The following is a 17,387-nucleotide window of genomic DNA, read 5'->3' on the forward strand; positions in this document are numbered from 1 at the left end:
AAATGGAATTTTTAACCAATAAAATGAAAAAAAATATTACAGTTAATCACAAGGGGAAAGATTTGAATCAATGAGCAATTAGACAAGGAAAACCATTACGAAAAAGACTTTACGGTCTAATAAAATAGCGAGATTACGGACTAATAAAATAGCGAGGACAACGACCAATAAATGAACAGTGGGACCGAATGGGAACAATTGAGCCCAAGTGGGACCATCCCGTCTCTGAATTTTCAATGACTCTATAGAAATTAGTATTGCTCAGTTTAACTTCCTCTTTTCTACACCGTTTTCCTGATTTGACAAAAATGATCTTTAACTATACATATTATTTTACAGATGAGCTTTGAATTACTTTTTTACACCTTAAGGCAGTTTATGCACTGCAGTAGTGGCTACAACCGTTATGCGAGACTATGGGTGATATTCATTGTTTTTACAACATGCATACGAATAAATATATGCATATTTGTTTGTTTGTTTACTATTTTGTTGATATCTGATTTACATGATTTACAATAAATTTGTATGTGTAAAATTTTTATTCATAACGACTAATCAAAGCATTCCCTTAAACAATGGCGTACATACAAAAATGAAATTCAACAAATGTGAGATGAAAGAAACATTTAATATTTGGAAAAATACTGCCAACAAAAAAAATTTCTCACCGTTAAATGCTTCAAGGATGACGTGAAGTGTTGGGCGGTTCCCTTATTTTCTCGTGTGTGTTCAGTGTTTCGCATATCAGGTTTCAAAGAGATGAAAATGGAAAATGATGAAATTCATTTTGTATCAACACGAAGGCATTAAATAAAGTTAATTTATGGAGGTGTCTCACGCAAAGCGCTAAAAATCATGATAACAAATACTGGTTGAAAACAAAGCTGAAAAGAATGGTTTAGCGAAGCGCATTATCTTTGTGATATCACAAGCAATCCATTTTTTCATTAGAGAGATTAGCCAGTTGCCGTAGTACAATCTCTGGAAATATTGAAAAGAATCTTTTCATCATTTTTTCATTATTATTGTATTCAGTATATTGGTATACATTGTGCATATTGTAATATAGTCCACATTTGTTTGTTGTTGTAAAATAAAATATTGTATGTAATATATTTGTCTACTGCTGATGCACGATGAACGAAAAGCTGAAAAGTTGGTATACAAAAATCATTGCTCAGTGATCAGGTTAGTTTGAAGAAAGATATTTAGAAAAAAAGTTCATCACCTGAAATAATCTTTTTTGAGAAGTAAAATGTGAAACTAAGAGGCCTTTTAAAAGCATTACTTTTATAGACATTTCGACCTTAAAAAGAAAGTAAAAAATTAACGTTAGTAACATTTTTTAAAAATTACATTTACTACAAAACGAATGTTAAATGCCATAACAATTTAACTCAGATTGTAAATTAATTAAATCAATGAATTCAAGGGTGAGATATTGATAAACAACCATTACTCAATAGCAGATGAACGTGGAATAACTAATAAAATTGCATAATTCATCTGCCAACTAGTGTTCAACGTAGAATATCCTATAAGTGAACAGCTAATAAAAAAATTGGGGGAAAATTCTGAGCGGACAACCACAGAACAAACCGGGTGTTAGCCTGATTGAAACAGGCACCAAGGGAAGCTTATTTCAGTACTATAAGCAAAAGTGGATGACCGATGAGAGACTGTCGCTCTGGAATGTGCATAATGTAAATATTAGAACCGATAACCACTTGAAACGCTGGCATAATCAGCTCAACAAAAAAGCGGGTGGAAACAAACTTGGGTTTAACAAGCTATTTATTCCAACTCCGGATAGAAGAGCAGAGTGTAATGGAAACTTTAATCAATCAGCTGCTATCAGGAAACCTTGCCGCTAATGACTTTACTTATTGATGCTATTGTCTGTTATTTACTGTTGATATTGCTGTTGTTGAACATTGAAAAATAAAAAATTACTTCACTGTATTTGTTGACCGGTTGCTATCTCATTTCATTCAAATTCACTGTGCTACTATAATAATAGAATATAGAAAAATAAAAGAACGGTATTATGAGAAAAATAGTTAATTATATGTATTGTTATTACATGAAAGATGACAAATATTTTAGAAAAAACAATTTTTATACGAATGAGAAAACTTCCTTGTTTTTGATAAAAGTAAATTTAATGAAACTTTGGAAATGATGAAGTTATTACGTCATTATGAGAACACCATTTCCAACAAAACTAATAAGAAAACACTTCAAAAATCCTGACCGAAAAAAAAACATCCCTGAGTTCGTGTAGCATTTTATTGTGCATCCATTTACGCTGAAGTGAAAATTTCATTGCAAAATTACTTTTTGCATCTTGTTTCAGTTTATGCTAACGAAGATAATAAAAGAAAATTGATTTTTTTAAAATGTGAACTTCAACTATGTTGAACTAAATATTTAGATTTGAAGTTTTTCATTATCAAATAACTAGAGTGAAAATTTTAATAAAATGAAAGTTAACACAATATATATATATATATATATATATATATATATTGTAATCATTAGCAATCATTTTTATCATTATGCAAAATGCGTTCAGTAAATAAATAAATAGTGAAAATTTCAACAGTTACTGGAGAAGAATAGTGAATGTCGACTAGATGTTAAGTTTTCATTAACCGATTGCAACCATCGTAAAATGATGTTCTCTTTCTCTTGTTGAGATACGGCACCAGTGCTCATGTTGTTGGTTTGTTTGGAATTGGATAAATTGTTCTCTCGGTGTTGGGGAATTGTTGAAGAGTTGAAATTTTCCATCAGAGTATGTTCAGCGATGAATTTCGATACGGATATCAAATTTTGCCAAAGCATTTGTTGACGCCTATGAAAAGCCAACAAACATTCAACGCTTACAGAACGACGGAGCTGGTGATCATTTCCAACGGCCACATTCGAATTTGAATACCAACAAGCGTTGGGCGCTTTCAAAGAGACGGTCGATTTGTTTTCGTTGGAAAAACTGAACAGCTCATTGGATGGACATTCGAACAATTTCATGCTGAACATTGAATTGCACGGACTGAGCGGATCGATTGCGACTTTCTTCTTTTCTGCAAAATTTGACAAACTGTTGCTGCGCAAAAATGCAAATTCGCCAAATTTAAATTTTGGACAATCGTTGATTGGAAAATGCTTTGAGCTGTTCGTTTCGAGCATTTTTTCCAAAACGAATCCCCGTCTATCGTTGATAGAAGCTTTACCAATCTTGTCGTTGATTTTCAGCGATTCATGTGAAGCTACACTGGAGACGGAGAACAACGTCGATGTGGTCAGCAAAGAATCTCGGCTAGCGGACTTTTGGCTCATGGGCGTTGTACTCACAGAAAGAAATTTCCCATCCATTGGAGTTTCCATTTTTCTTTCCTGTTCTTCTTCTTCTTCTTCTTCTAATTATACTACTGTTACAGTTACATCCAACTTGACAATCAGATATGAAATTTCTCTTTTTAAACCTATTGGCCAACAATTTTGTTCTGAAACTGAAATTCAGCTCGAACTGACTGGCAAATTTAAAACTGTTAATTTGAACCAATAGCTGCGGCGATGAATTTCTGATTTGCCGTTGTTGTTCTTGTTAAGCTGAAAAAGCTTCAATTTTCGAATTTTTCATTTTCAATCAAGCAAATTCGTCTTATTGATCCAAACAAAACGTCATCAAATAAGAACAGCACGACGGCCAATGATAAACGTTTGTTCATTTGCACAATTTTTGATCAACACTGCTGAAAATTGTAATCGATCAATTCAAAAAACCAACGGCTTTAAGCTTAACTCTACCCCATGCAGAGAACTTTTTCACATCGTTGATCACATTTGAAAACCATTTCTAGGGAAATTGAGTTGGAAAAAAATAAAATAAAATAATCAAATCTATTATTCGATAAATTGATTGTATGAGCAAAAGGAAAATGAGAAGGAAATTCTTACTACATCAAATAAACCTCTACATTGATCTAAGCATCATGCAACTTTCCAATGAATAAGTTATTTATTTAATTTCCCTTATCCTCTTATTATAAAATTATTCCTATTTAAATATTTACTGTAAAAGAAATTAAATATTATTTCAATTTTACAAAAAAAAAATATATGCATAAACAATAATACATTTGACTTAATGAAATTTATCTAAAAATATTTTTAATTATAATAAATCTTCTCTCTTCAATTATCTCACCAATATTATTTATACATTTCAATATAATTAATTTAAAAAAGACGCGCTATATAAAATAAATCAAGAAATTGTTTATAAAATTCCCCTTCAGCATCAGGCAATTTTATAAATTTGTCAAAGCATAATGCGTAAATTAAAAAGAAGTTCCATTACTTGTCTGCAAAATTATTCAAACTAGAATTTTTAAATAAACTATAAATTACTTTTATAATGCAATTTATGCATTTTAGATTTAAAAAGTTTCTTTTAATAGCTTAATTCCTCAACATATGCGGGAAAAAAGATATCTTTAATATCTGAAAGCTCACCTCGAGGCAAAACAAAGCATATCAAAGATAAACAACCAAATTAAAAGTTATTTAAAGAGAATAATTGAAGGAAATTATAAATGCTGAAACTTAGCTATGAAAACAAGAGCTGTCATTTAAATTATTGATTACTGTTGTACATTTAATTACATGTGCAAAATGAAACTTTTAAGAATGACTTGTTAAAAACGAAACTTTTGATCACTAATAAATTAAAAAGTTTCATTTCGAAAGTAATTATAAAAATTATTTCTGTTTCATTGTTACTTGTGTAATTTAAATTTTCGTCATTTATATTCAGTGTAAAAAATAATTTAAAATATTATTAAAAATCAAACTCATTTCCACATTTCATTTCACCTCTATCAAGAAGAAAATAGAAAAAAAGTATTTAATTTTTCTTTTTATTTTAAACAAAGTAGAGCAATAAATAGGGCAGATATAATCATTGTAAAATATTTATTATAACAATTTCCCAGTAATGGATTCTACTTCTACTCATGCCAAATGACCCTGGCAAAGTGAAATTAGTTATTCCATCTAATTCCACTGAAAATAAATTATAATTTTGAGGAAGAAAAAAAGCTGATAAAAATCAACGGATGATAGCTGCATCTACACCTACTCCCCGTCTGTATATGGGCATCATACATTAACAACAACGTATAACAGCATTCTCAATTCACTATGCATTATTTATGCAAGTTATTGGATATCGCTTTAATATTCAAATGTCTCAAAGTTGGTTGAAATTTTAAATAATTGAGTTTTACGTACGCTGCTAACATGTCGAACAAATTCCACGTCTGCTTTCTGATCTTCTAAATATCGGTATTATTTAATTAATATACTACATTGGTAATAAAGTATTTCAAACAGATATACTTACATAATAATTTCGAACTTTATTTAAATTTTCCTTTTGACCTAATTCAAAATTTATACAACTGCATTCTAATTCAAATGTCAACTTTTCAACTTTATTAAGCATCACAGAATTTTAATATTTGTGAAACCTAGTTTCAAACTTTGAACGTTAGTTTTATTCAAATGAACAATTTTTTAGTTCACATGTATCTTTCGTAAACAATAAAAGAATAATTTATTTGTTTACAGTGGTTATTTGATGATGAATATTTGGTATGATAGATAATATGTACATTTTGCATTAATTTACTGTTTGCTACTGCCATTATCATTTTCAAAATTCTGCATTTTCAGTTGAATAGAAAATTTAAATGCAGATTTTCTACATGTAATAGGTAGATTTATAATTTATCAACTGATGCATTCATTCATTTATTTACTAATTGCTGTTTATAATATTTAAAGATTCTTCATCTAAAGTTGTCCAAAGTAATAGTTGTTGTAAGAAAAAGAAAAAACTTTAACCATCAATGGGCACCTTTTCCATTTAAATTCAAGCAAAGTCAATATAAAGAAAATTTAATAAAACCATGAAAAAAAAACAATAAACAATTTAAACTGATTCACGAAGGGTAGAAACAATTTCATCAACGCTTACATCAGACGAGTCCTGCTTGCCGAGCACCTCTTCAGCTTGCTCCATCAATGCTTCCACTTTTTCATTCAAAATCATCTTAAAAAATAATATAAATTTGAATATTTAAAATTAAAAGATGCATCGTCAACTTTAGCGCTGCTGATCATTTGAGCTGCCTGTTTCATTGACAAATGGTCCACAGAACTAATGAGTGTCAAAACGTCTGAACGAGCAACAGAAGCTACAGTAGTGAAACCAGCATTGTACAATTGTAAAGCTCGAGCCTGAAGCAGAACAGTCATCTTTACTGGAAGAAAATTTAAATAATTCATCACTTTTTGAACTCCTTGAATTTCCATCAGCGGAACAAGTTCAGCCCGGACACAATATGCCAACGCACGGGAGAAATCACTCAGCAAACTTTTCAAAGCCCACAAATCTTCCATTTGCTAAAAATTTTAAATTTTAAAAAGTTAATAAGAAAAACAATTTTTTTTAAAGAACAATTTCAAATATTCACTTCACAAAAACGTAATAGACTTGATGCAAAACTGGCAGCAGATTGGATAAGATGCTGAATGTAGCCTCGTGAAACTGCGAAAGCAGCGGCTACATCCCATAAATTATGTTGATTCCAAATTTGTCGAAGAATCAAGGCCGCATAAACTCTATTCAATGTCGACAAATTCAATAACTTTTTAGAAATAAAATATTTATCAGATTAGATAATGTAATAATGGTAATAAATAAAAATTTACATCTTTCGAAGCCGCAATTCCTTGCTTGCGCTTTATAATGTAACACATGTCAATTCCAAATGCTTCGAGCATTTTCATTTCACATTTATCTAATTTGTTATACTAGAGAAATTTAAACTTTTGAGTAAATAAAATAAAATAAAATAAAATAAAATTAATATGCAAGCAAGCAAGATTAAAAAAAGAGACAAACTTACTTCGTTGTAAAACGCATCCCATGAAATATTAAGTTCTTCTTGATTTGTGTAAGGTATTGAACAGTAAATTAAATGCAAGCGCGTTGTTAGCATCATAGACTGGCTAGCTATTGTCAAATCGGAATAAACTTGCTTTGAAATTTGAATATCAATACCACCTATAAAAAATAAAGTCAATAAGAACAAATTTATTTCTGTGCTGTAATTTTACTTTTACAAACAGCTTTGCCAAAATTGGTAATCTGCACCACGATTGAATCCGATGAAAAGGTGGTTTTATTTTTTCTATTAATCAAAATAAATCCTTCATTGACTAAATATCGCAGTGAATCTTCAAACAAATCTGTTGGTGAAATTTCAGATGAATTTTTGAATTGAATATAAAACAACGTCTTCTTGAAAAAAGCAATCAAATCTGCTTTTGAGCAAATCATCTACAAATCAATATTTTAAATTTTTTAAATAGATTGCTTTTTCTCTTTCATCATCTTGCCTACCTCTAAACCAATGATGCTGAGAAGTAAATTTTTTAATCCGCGTCCATTGTCGTCCATCAAACTACTGCGACATTGCTCTGTAACGTTGGTCAACAGTTCTTCCAACTTTTTTCAATAGAATATTCATAAATTTCACATTAATTTGAATAATGACAATAACTCACCTGATCCTTCTGATTCCGTTGTATGACAGTAACACTTTCCCCTGAATCGTCCAAGCCAGCACGACCGGCACGTCCAGTCATCTGTGTGTACTCTTGTTTCATTATTGGTCTATTGCCAATAGTTAAACTTCGAAGAATGACCCTAAATTAATGTTAAATTATTTATAAAATATGGAATGAAAAAAAGCTATATGAGCGTTATTAACACACTAGAAATGGAATTTTTATATTAAAATTAAAATTGAGAAAACCTTTTCGCTGGAAGATTGACACCGGCAGCAAGAGTCGACGTACAACAAAGTACGCAAAGAGTGCCTTCAAGGAATGCATCTTGAATCAATCGGCGCTCGTCCGTAGTCAAACCAGAATGATGATAAGCCAAACCATAAGGTATACATCGCTTTTGAATGCTGCACAATTTTCTACCACATTCCTCAAGCATATCTTCAAGCAGCTTACGTTTCTCTTTGCTCTTGTGGTCAGTTAGCTCACTGAAATTTCTTTATTGCTTTTTGTTTTTTGAAATACAATGCAACCATACAACTAATCTAACCTGGGTAAAGTCTGGGAAAGCATGATACAAACATTTTCAGCACTCTTCTTTGTCGGACAAAAAACAAGACAAGAAGCCGAAGGAATAACTTCATTGACCAAAAATGACAAATTATCTGGATCCCTAGATTTTTGCTATAAATGTTAAATGAACAGTTAGTTTTAAATATTTATCAATGAAAGCTGATAAAATTTGCACCGCTGTAGGTAAATGACGATAAAACTCTAATAAACTATCACGACAGTTGATGTTGGAATTCACTTTATACAAAATATTTTCTACTTTTACATATTCTGTAAGGCTGACCTGAAATTCAATTCAACAATTGAAATTTTGAATTCTGAATTAGAAAGCAATAAAAACATTACTGGTCTGAAGTTAGCCGTAAATAAATCAGCTTTCAAAAACGTTGTAAGATCTTCCAAATTGCTAAGTGTGGCACTAATTCCAATCAACTGGCAATTTTCTAAAAATAAAATATAGTAAGGTAAACAAATTGAACAGTTTAAATCGCAAAATTTAAATACGAGCACAATAGAGTAGTTTGGAAATGAGTTGTTCCAAAGCGGCTCCGCGATTTCCTCCTACACCAATAAGATGAAGCTGGAATTTTCAATGAAACTTAGTCACCGATTTTCCTCATCAAAAAAAATTAAATTTACTTACTTCATCGACAATTACCAAACCTAAATTTCCAATTTTTTTGGATTCAAACAAACTGTTAACTAATGCCTGCGCCTTTTCAATAGTCGACACGTAAACGGATTTTTTTCTTCGCCTTTTAATTGGCGGAATGCGCCCCTTGTTGGATGCATACTCTTCTACCAAAAACTCTAAATCCAAGCCGAGCGGCAATAGACCTTTTACCTGTAATTTTACAAATCAATAAAATAATTAAATGATCACGTATTAAACATACTTCAAAGCATTAAAAAGAAAATTTAATTGTTCCTAATGAATAAAATTTACAGTTCATTACATCGTAAAAATGTGTAAAAATACTATTTTTCTTAATTGTAAATATCTAACAAAAGTTAAACAATGCAAATTTTAATTTACTTTTTCCTGAACTATAGAGACATATGGCAAAACAAATAATGCATCTTTCTGCTGACAAAGTAGCTGCTTCAAAATTAAAATTTCAGCCAATAATGTCTTCCCTCCGCCGGTTGGTAAGGTAATTATCAAATTTCGACCAGAAACAATGCTCGGATGAGATAAAACAGCTTTTTGCCAATCTAAATGAGAAATAAAATTCAGTTTTTCTTTCAAAAACAACAAACCATTAGCAGAGATTGTAATTTCTTAGTATTAACCAAATATTGTTTCCAGGCAATTTATTAGCGGGACACTGATAGTCAAATTTGAAATTAATTAGGAACAACACCGATGGCACTCGAGGAAAAATGTAGAAAATTTGCAAATTCATGTCTTTTCCATTCACGAAAAATTCCATAGGAATTTATTAATAATTAAATGAAAATAGAAGCAACAATTTTAAGCAAAATACTGGAATTTTAATTACCGTACAGGGAAGAAATACCACGATGCTTTTTCAAAGCTTCGATCAAATTTGAAGGCAAGCCATATATAGCTTCTTCTTCAGACTGAGGTCGCACAGCGTTTGCTTGAAAACGTTGATAAAGTTGACTTTGAAAACTGCATGTCCTCTTTTCATCTGGAGGATCCAATTCAGAATTTTCAGATGAAATAACAGATGTAAAAACTGGAACAGAGTCAATGAAAAAGGAGTCATCAAATTCCTAAATGTTGTTTTTTCAGCCTTGATAAATAGCGATTACCCATTTAAACAAAACCTCAATAACGCCGTCTGATTTCATCCCCAAGCTTGAAAAGTCATCACACACAGAATTATGCATTACAGCTGTCAGAAAATCTAAATTCGCTGTAATAATAAAGTTAGAAAACGAAACAAATTTAAAATGAAATCTTAAACAAATATGTTTAACTTAACGTTCAAATAATAGGTTTCCAAACAAAATAAAATAAACGTTTAAAAATTCAAACTTTTGTAAAAATTGTCAAGTTCTATTTCATTAAAATGGAAATTATCAATAATATCAAATGTCGTTTGATAAAATACCCAAAATCAGCTAATTATGACAGTCATATTTTTTACATTAAATTTTTGATTAATTATATTTTTTGCTTAATTTAAAAGCATTATTAAAAGTTCATTGTTTTAATGATTAAAAAAGAAAATAAAATCATGCAATTTTTAAGCCTAAATTAAAATAATGCACTATATTTCAATAAAATTATTTTACTAGAAATAATTTCATGCGTCTCATTGTTTTCTTCAATGAAATTATTTGTAAACAGACACTATGAGACTCTAGCGCTCGTTTTTAAACTTTGCTCGCCATGTGGCGCTAGTAGTCAATGAAGGATTAACCATTTAACCAAAAGAGAAAGTGTATCACGATGATTATTCATTGATTTCATTTAAAGATAAAATTTAAAAATTTAATACTTAATATAAAAAATAAAACAATGCAGTAAATTTTTATTGTTTACACAGTACAATGACAACACAACAATACTGTAGAAAATCAAGATTCAGTTTGGTTCATTTATATATTTTGGAAATAGCAAAACGCTTAAATTAAAGAATTGTAGTCTTTATAATATTATTTTTCTTTTATAGTATAAATTAAAAAATTTTTTAAAGTAAAATTCGTCTATAAAATTTGCTCTAATTAAAAAGTAATTTTTTTACTTAAGTTAAAAAATGCATATGTATAAATAAGTTTTGCATGCTATTTACTATTTATAATTTTATTTTCAGTAAAATGATTCATAAAGTTTTTAAATTTATTTAAAAATTACGTACAAATAATTTCCTACAGTATAGTGTCATGATAAATTAAATTGATAAATATTTTGATAATAAATAGTCTTTTATTAATTTAAAATTTATATAATTATTTTTTAAAATTAAATAGATATAAAGTTACATATTCAGGTTCATATAGTGTTCTAGCCTTGGGCAAAGAACTTGCTTGTCAGGTCGTATGCAAAATATAATACGCATTTCGTTAGTTACTTTGGTATCGTTGGAGTGCGATTCTTAGCAGTGGTTCATTTGCTTGGTTTGTCGCTGTGCTTGTTGCCGCCATTTTATTGAACTCAATTCACTATGTCTAACTCTGAAATGATAATTGACGTCCAAAAGCGACTTGAACAGTTTGGCTTGATGAAATTAGATAGGCCAGACAGATTATCTGATAAGTTGATGGAAAAGAATTGTATGGACCAAAATCATACCGCAGAAGATTGGAAGAAATCACTGAAATTGCCTCCGAAAGATAAGCGAATTCAGACTGCGGTAAAATTGTTTGTTTTTTTAAGAATTCTTATTTCCTCGTTAAGAGAGTGTAGTGCGTGTTTGCATAATTTGTTTAGTTATTTTTGTTTCAGTTCGTTGTCTGTTATTTTATTTTGTAAAAATATTTTTACTGTAAAATGTTTCCAGTTTAGCATTAAATGTTTGTAAATGAAGGTGTAAATTGTTTTTATCACCGTTACCGTACGTACTTTATTTCATTTTTCATTAATTTGATCATTGTAAATTTTAATTTTTTTAATGTTTTTGTAGGATGTAACTCGAACAAAGGGGAACGAATTTGAAGATTTTTGTCTCAAACGCGAATTATTAATGGGTTTGTATGAAAAGGGCTGGGAAAAGCCAAGCCCAGTTCAAGAAGCTAGTATACCGGTAGCCTTAAGCGGTCAGGATATTTTGGCTAGAGCGAAAAATGGCACAGGAAAAACTGGTGCTTATAGTATTCCACTTCTTGAACGTATTGATCCGGAACTGCATTCAATACAAGGTAATTTTGCTTTTATTGATATATCTTGAATTTAACAAATTTTGTAATGATTAAAATCACAGACCTGTTCATAATACTCGCTGATGATTTCTTTTTTTATGAACAGTTATATGTTTTATGTTTTAGTATATCTATATATTTTGTGAAAGTAATGCAAGTTTAATTCTTTAGCTTTGATTATTGTTCCAACTCGAGAATTGGCAATGCAAACTAGCCAGATTTGCATTGAATTATCAAAGCATTTGAAAATTAAAGTGATGGTGACTACTGGTGGCACAAGCTTGAAAGATGATATTGTAAATCTTTCTGGTACTGTTCATTTGATCATTGCAACACCTGGAAGAATATTGGATTTGATGGATAAGAATATAGCAAATGTGAACAAATGCAAAATGCTCGTTTTGGATGAAGTATTTGTTTCATTATTATTGAAGTTGTGCTAAAAGTAACCTATTTTGCATCATTCTAGGCGGACAAATTATTATCTCAAGATTTCAAAGGTATTTTGGACAAAATGATCAGCTTTTTGCCAGAAGACCGACAGATAATGCTTTATTCAGCTACTTTCCCGATAACCGTTGAAGCTTTCATGGTCAGTGAATCGAATAGTGGCTTTGTAACATATGTTTTGAATTTCTTTTTATAGAAGAAACATATGAGGACGCCGTATGAAATAAACTTGATGGACGAATTGACATTACTTGGTGTGACGCAGTACTACGCATACGTTCAGGAAAAGCAGAAAGTTCATTGCTTGAACACATTGTTCCGGAAAGTAAGTTTTTGTTTGCCAAATAATATGACGCCCTAAATACGTTTTCAAACGGGGTCATCTAGTTGAATTACTAAAAGTGAAAATGATTTAAAAACTATTGCCTGCATTTTGTTGTGAAGAATATGTACCATGCTAATTATGATTTAATTATGAGTTGATGTCATTTAGATTTCATATTGATTAATAAACTAAAAAATCGTTTATTTTCAGTTGCAAATTAATCAGTCCATTATTTTCTGCAATTCAACTCAACGAGTTGAGTTGTTGGCAAAGAAAATTACCGAACTGGGCTACTCGTGTTACTACATCCACTCCAGAATGGCGCAAGCGCATCGTAATCGTGTTTTCCATGATTTCCGCATGGGATACTGTCGAAATTTGGTTTGCTCAGGTACTTGAATTTGCTTTTTTTGTTGTTTTTAAAATGAACAGAAAATTGAATGATGATAATAATTAGCTAGTTCTGCTACTGATAGGTCATGGTGAAATTTTTTTAACTGCTGAGTTTAATTTATACGTCATTTCGTTTTACTTTGTTTTGTATGTATTGTTTGAAAGTTTAATGTTTAGATTTGCTGACCCGTGGTATAGACATTCAGGCGGTGAATGTAGTGGTGAATTTTGATTTTCCACGTAATGCTGAAACTTATTTGCATCGCATTGGACGTTCTGGACGATTTGGTCATTTGGGCATTGCAATTAATCTTATCACTTATGAAGATCGTATGACACTTGCTAGAATTGAGAGAGAATTGAGTACAACTATTAATCCTATTCCTAAGGTGAATAGTTAATCAGATATTAGAAGTTATCATTTTATAAAATAATTATAAAAAATGTTTTAGTTGGTTGATCCAAAATTATATGTGGCAGATTACCAGATACAAGATGATGAGGCGCAGAATTGATCAACGTGAGTGTGAAAGAGTAATAAATAATTGATATTAAAAATTCCTTGTTTATAGAGATTCCATGCAACGAAAAAGCGTTTCTGTTGAAGTTGGATCACTTGTTAGCATGCCAGTTGTTACATATTTTTCAGTTTATATTTTTTTTTCTGTATAATTCTGAAATATCTAATCTCGTGTTTCTGTGCAACAATAACGTAAACTGCCGAAAGGCAATGATGGACGCATATTTTTTTTCTTTTTTTTGCTCGGCATGGCGGGAAATGCTCTTCTGACAGACGGTACTGGATTGAAGGTGTGTTGGAGAAAGCAAGTTTGCAGCTGGACTGACTGGTGGTCAAGTTTGATAATTAGAAGATGCATTTTCTTTTTTAGCCGAGTGCTGTGTGAGCATTATGTTTTTTTTTATTTTTATTTGGAGCTAAGTTTTGCATTCTTTGAATTTTCGCGTTCAACAAAACGCCACACGTTCTTCACGAAGCGTTTTTTCGAAACCACTACCACCAGTTATATTGCTGGGTTTTTATTAAAAGGTTAAATAGTATGAATCGTTTTTGCGTTTGCCTTTTTGGGAAGTGCAATTGCGGCGAGTAAATAAAGCGGTGCCAAGCAGTGAATTGGGGAAAAAGTTTTTTTACATAATTTTTAAATAGGATAGTTCTGTTTATCAAGTATTTCAAAAAACGCTAATTAGTATATTTCAGTACCTGAAAATATGGTTAATATTCAGAAATCGAACTGCGTTTAGAATATTCTACAGCATGATAACTTGAGTGTTTTTCATTATCGTAACTTTCAAAAATAAAAATAGAAACAGTGCTGATGCAGTTCTTTTTTATAATTAATTTACTTTGAATTTATTAAAAATTGTGAATAAATAATAGAAAGTATTGATTTTTCAAAACGGAAGTTATCAAGTTTTTTCTCGCATGAAATGAAAACGGAAACTGTCATACTGTAGTTTTCGGGAATAATAGTTACAAATTTCAGATTCTGAAATAGCGTAATAATGGAAATTTAACTTGTTCTCAATTTTATAATGAAAAAAACTTTAATACTTAACAAATGAAAAATCATAAAATTAAAGCGTTACGGTATATCTGTTATACTGTATTAAAAGCAAGAAATTCAATTCTACGAAAAATCTTAACTGATTTACGTTACATATGGCTAGCAAACAAATTCTGGAAACTTTATTATAAAGAATTTTTAAAATTATTTTTAGAATGTTACAAGAAACAAAAAAATTTTGTTAATGAAAGTATTTCGAGAAGGTGCGCAATTTTAAATGGAGAATTTTCATAATGAAAACAGCAATCGCACGATTACGCTTTCATTGAAAAAATTTCTCTTTTAATTTTCGCTTTCAATTTTCTTCCCAAATATACAAATTGTAAATATAAATTCAAACATTTGAAAATAGCCATATTTCTTCAGAACTTTACTTTTATGCATCACAATGTTAGTGTTCAACATTATCAATGAATGTAAAGTAATATTTTATTTATTAATCACATCATTTATTTTCATTACTTTCTTATATAAATGTCATTTAAAACTTAAACCGCTCTGTTGAAATATTTAATCAAAATGTACCACGGATGCGTCAAACTTTTTAGCCAGTTGTTTAACAGCGCATTCGTAGGCTTTCATATCGTTCGTGTAAAGACGATATGGTTCCGCTTGGGCAGGATCTTTATCATTCGGTTCGGCCAACAACTTCTGTATGCCAAGCAGAATATCCTTCACCGTCATCGTTGGTCGCCAAGCTTTCTTCGCATCCAAAATTGACAAACAAACCGTACCAGATGGAAAAACGTTTGGATGAAATAGAGGCGGAACAAAAACACACTTTGGTGGCGACTCAGGGAAATCTTCCCTAAACTGCATGTGCAAACGATACAATCCGCCTTCCCATGGAGAACCAACAGGTCCTGGTATTCCGCATTCCCAGGTAGTCAGGTCAAGGGTGCCATCTTCAGCTTTTATGGGCCGAGCTACAAATCCATGGGGATGATCTTGACGCCAATTTCGTCTTTCTGCCAATAACCGATTTCGGATCACTCCTGACATAAAAAACAAGAAACTCACGCACCAGTATAAATAAAGTTGAAAACAGTGGGCTACAGTATGATATTAAAAGTAATGAAGTTATTTGACTAAAATATTTCTTTAGCTGAACTTATTGGTCTTACTCATTTTTAATTTTAATGTTGATATGTTTAAAAACTTGCAAATTCTTTTTACAAATATGCACATTTCGTTTTGTTCATTTCATCACAGTGCTGTTGAGTAGGTAAGAAAGTCGGAGAGAAATCAGAAAATTGTTAATTTTAAAAACACAAAATTTTACAATTAAAATACATTTTTGGTAATTTTTAGTTTGTGAGATATTTAAGTTGAAACAGTAAAGAAACACAACGAAATTAATGGCGACTCTCATTTTTAAAGTTGATTGCTCCAATTTTCTTGTTTTTCAACTGGTCTTGAGTCCTTCTTTCACAAAATTCTTGAATTTTTATCACATATGGGTCTTCCATTATTATTCACTTAATTTATTGAACAGTATTGTTTATGAAAACTGTTTCTTATCTTTTATAGATTCCAATATTTATCAAGACGTTTATTCCACTAAAAAGAAGCGAAAATACAGTAAACAAAAATATATTATTCGCGAAACGGCGCAATTGTAGCAGATTTGGGGATGGCTCTTTTGATTTCTCTAATACGAGACTCTGCGTACATTCTCGCATGCCTCCCAACTTTTTGCGTTTGCCTCAATTTCGCCACAGATTTTCTGTATGCTGGAATTTCGAGTTCTTCTTCAATAGTACATTCGTTTACGCCCGCATTCTGTGATTCTACATATTTAAAATAAGAATGAATAATATCGGAGTCTCGTCGAAATTCTCCGGAAAGTTGTTTGTACTTTTGAAATGGTAAAGCACAGTTCAATAATATATAACTGAAAAAATGAAGTATGCACACAATTTTCATCCGCAAAACATTACACAAACCTTCCAGTTATGTATGCTGACTGATCCTTTTTCATTTTAAAAGGCAAATCTTTATATCCCATACTGTTCACGCTTGTTAAGACCGCGCCGTTATCCAATAATTTGACGCAGCACCGTTTAATTGTAGAAGCTAAATCGGCCTGAAAGATGAAAATTAGCGACTGCATTTTGAAGAATAACATTACTTTAAGCATAGGCTTCATTATTAGTATAATATCATAAAATGGCATCGCAAAATTTTCCCTAAAACATAAGCAATTAATGCTGAAAAATTATGAAAGCAATTTTTTATGCTTTGATAATTATTTACTGTCAATGAAGTTTTAAATTCGCAATTTACCTTTCAAAATTTTTATACGAAAGCTATATAAAAAACTCAAGTTGCAATACAGTTTCTTCCTCAATTATCCACTGCATTAAGACTCTGAATTTAAATGTCAAAGAAAGTAACGAATTGAATTACATTAATATTCTGGAATATAATATATTTTTCAATATATTTTCTACGCATAGATTACTTGAGGTTTATCAACTTTAACATTTTATAAAATAATAATTAAGACCAAATCTTTTTATTTTAATTAATTTGTGAACAATAATACGTGAAATTAATTGCACATATTACGTATCATGTGA

General features: G+C 30.6%; 6 protein-coding genes across 6 annotated transcripts; 1 reads left to right on the forward strand and 5 right to left on the reverse strand.

Moving 5' to 3' along the window:
• Positions 1-671: 671 nt before the first annotated feature.
• Tsp_11232a (hypothetical protein) lies at positions 672-746 on the reverse strand (the record flags this gene model as incomplete). The annotated part of the gene is made up of 1 exon (XM_003369894.1): positions 672-746. A coding segment is annotated over exon 1 (75 nt), but the record flags the coding sequence as incomplete, so codon positions are not given.
• Positions 747-2,601: 1,855 nt separating this feature from the next.
• On the reverse strand, positions 2,602-3,393 carry Tsp_11233 (something about silencing protein 10). The gene has a single exon (XM_003369895.1). The coding sequence runs from the start codon at positions 3,391-3,393 to the stop codon at positions 2,602-2,604; it is 792 nt and encodes a 263-aa protein (XP_003369943.1).
• Positions 3,394-6,004: 2,611 nt separating this feature from the next.
• Positions 6,005-11,337, reverse strand: Tsp_11235 (putative DEAD/DEAH box helicase). Its single transcript, XM_003369896.1, is given in 19 exon segments — positions 6,005-6,124; positions 6,178-6,330; positions 6,364-6,477; positions 6,549-6,722; positions 6,787-6,888; positions 6,984-7,141; positions 7,195-7,417; positions 7,481-7,585; positions 7,645-7,786; positions 7,896-8,135; positions 8,198-8,331; positions 8,351-8,503; positions 8,566-8,663; positions 8,725-8,800; positions 8,864-9,064; positions 9,257-9,435; positions 9,723-9,960; positions 10,015-10,103; positions 11,265-11,337. The coding sequence occupies 19 exon segments, from the start codon at positions 11,335-11,337 to the stop codon at positions 6,005-6,007; spliced, it is 2,772 nt and encodes a 923-aa protein (XP_003369944.1).
• Tsp_11234 (ATP-dependent RNA helicase DHH1) lies at positions 11,268-13,734 on the forward strand. Its single transcript, XM_003369897.1, has 8 exons — positions 11,268-11,546; positions 11,817-12,051; positions 12,223-12,461; positions 12,521-12,643; positions 12,698-12,826; positions 13,037-13,217; positions 13,397-13,608; positions 13,672-13,734. Exons 1-8 carry the CDS (start codon positions 11,358-11,360, stop codon positions 13,732-13,734), a joined length of 1,371 nt encoding a protein of 456 aa, XP_003369945.1. The 5' UTR covers positions 11,268-11,357.
• Positions 13,735-14,420: 686 nt separating this feature from the next.
• Positions 14,421-15,807, reverse strand: Tsp_11236 (ubiquitin-conjugating enzyme E22). The gene is made up of 2 exons (XM_003369898.1): positions 15,331-15,807; positions 14,421-14,441 (listed from the first exon to the last, which is right to left on the reverse strand). Exons 1-2 carry the CDS (start codon positions 15,805-15,807, stop codon positions 14,421-14,423), a joined length of 498 nt encoding a protein of 165 aa, XP_003369946.1.
• Positions 15,808-16,401: 594 nt separating this feature from the next.
• Positions 16,402-17,292, reverse strand: Tsp_11237 (putative ribosomal protein S6). Its single transcript, XM_003369899.1, has 5 exons — positions 17,270-17,292; positions 17,128-17,175; positions 16,937-17,015; positions 16,752-16,891; positions 16,402-16,699 (listed from the first exon to the last, which is right to left on the reverse strand). Exons 1-5 carry the CDS (start codon positions 17,290-17,292, stop codon positions 16,402-16,404), a joined length of 588 nt encoding a protein of 195 aa, XP_003369947.1.
• Positions 17,293-17,387: the final 95 nt, after the last annotated feature.

This window comes from Trichinella spiralis, assembly GCF_000181795.1.
Source record: "Trichinella spiralis strain ISS 195 chromosome Unknown Scfld1356, whole genome shotgun sequence".
Lineage (NCBI taxonomy): Eukaryota > Metazoa > Nematoda > Enoplea > Trichinellida > Trichinellidae > Trichinella > Trichinella spiralis.

Bases quoted from the DNA above. Each gene is read 5' to 3' on its own strand.
- Tsp_11233 (XM_003369895.1), bottom strand. From the start codon at position 3,393: ATGGAAACTCCAATGGATGGGAAATTTCTTTCTGTGAGTACAACGCCC.
- Tsp_11235 (XM_003369896.1), bottom strand. From the start codon at position 11,337: ATGGCGGCAACAAGCACAGCGACAAACCAAGCAAATGAACCACTGCTA. The intron at 8,504-8,565 runs GTAATGTTTTTA...ATTGAATTTCAG, and splicing joins TTACGGCTAACTTCAGACCA to GTCAGCCTTACAGAATATGT. The intron at 6,125-6,177 runs GTTGACGATGCA...TTATTTTTTAAG, and splicing joins AAATGATCAGCAGCGCTAAA to ATGATTTTGAATGAAAAAGT.
- Tsp_11234 (XM_003369897.1), top strand. From the start codon at position 11,358: ATGTCTAACTCTGAAATGATAATTGACGTCCAAAAGCGACTTGAACAG. The intron at 12,827-13,036 runs GTAAGTTTTTGT...GTTTATTTTCAG, and splicing joins TGAACACATTGTTCCGGAAA to TTGCAAATTAATCAGTCCAT. The intron at 13,609-13,671 runs GTGAATAGTTAA...AAAATGTTTTAG, and splicing joins CTATTAATCCTATTCCTAAG to TTGGTTGATCCAAAATTATA.
- Tsp_11236 (XM_003369898.1), bottom strand. From the start codon at position 15,807: ATGTCAGGAGTGATCCGAAATCGGTTATTGGCAGAAAGACGAAATTGG. The intron at 14,442-15,330 runs GTACATTTTGAT...CCATATTTTCAG, and splicing joins AAAAGTTTGACGCATCCGTG to GTACTGAAATATACTAATTA.
- Tsp_11237 (XM_003369899.1), bottom strand. From the start codon at position 17,292: ATGTTAAAGTTGATAAACCTCAA. The intron at 17,016-17,127 runs GTTTTTTATATA...ATAATTTTTCAG, and splicing joins GAAACTGTATTGCAACTTGA to CATTAATTGCTTATGTTTTA. The intron at 16,700-16,751 runs GTTTGTGTAATG...TCATTTTTTCAG, and splicing joins TCAGCATACATAACTGGAAG to TTATATATTATTGAACTGTG.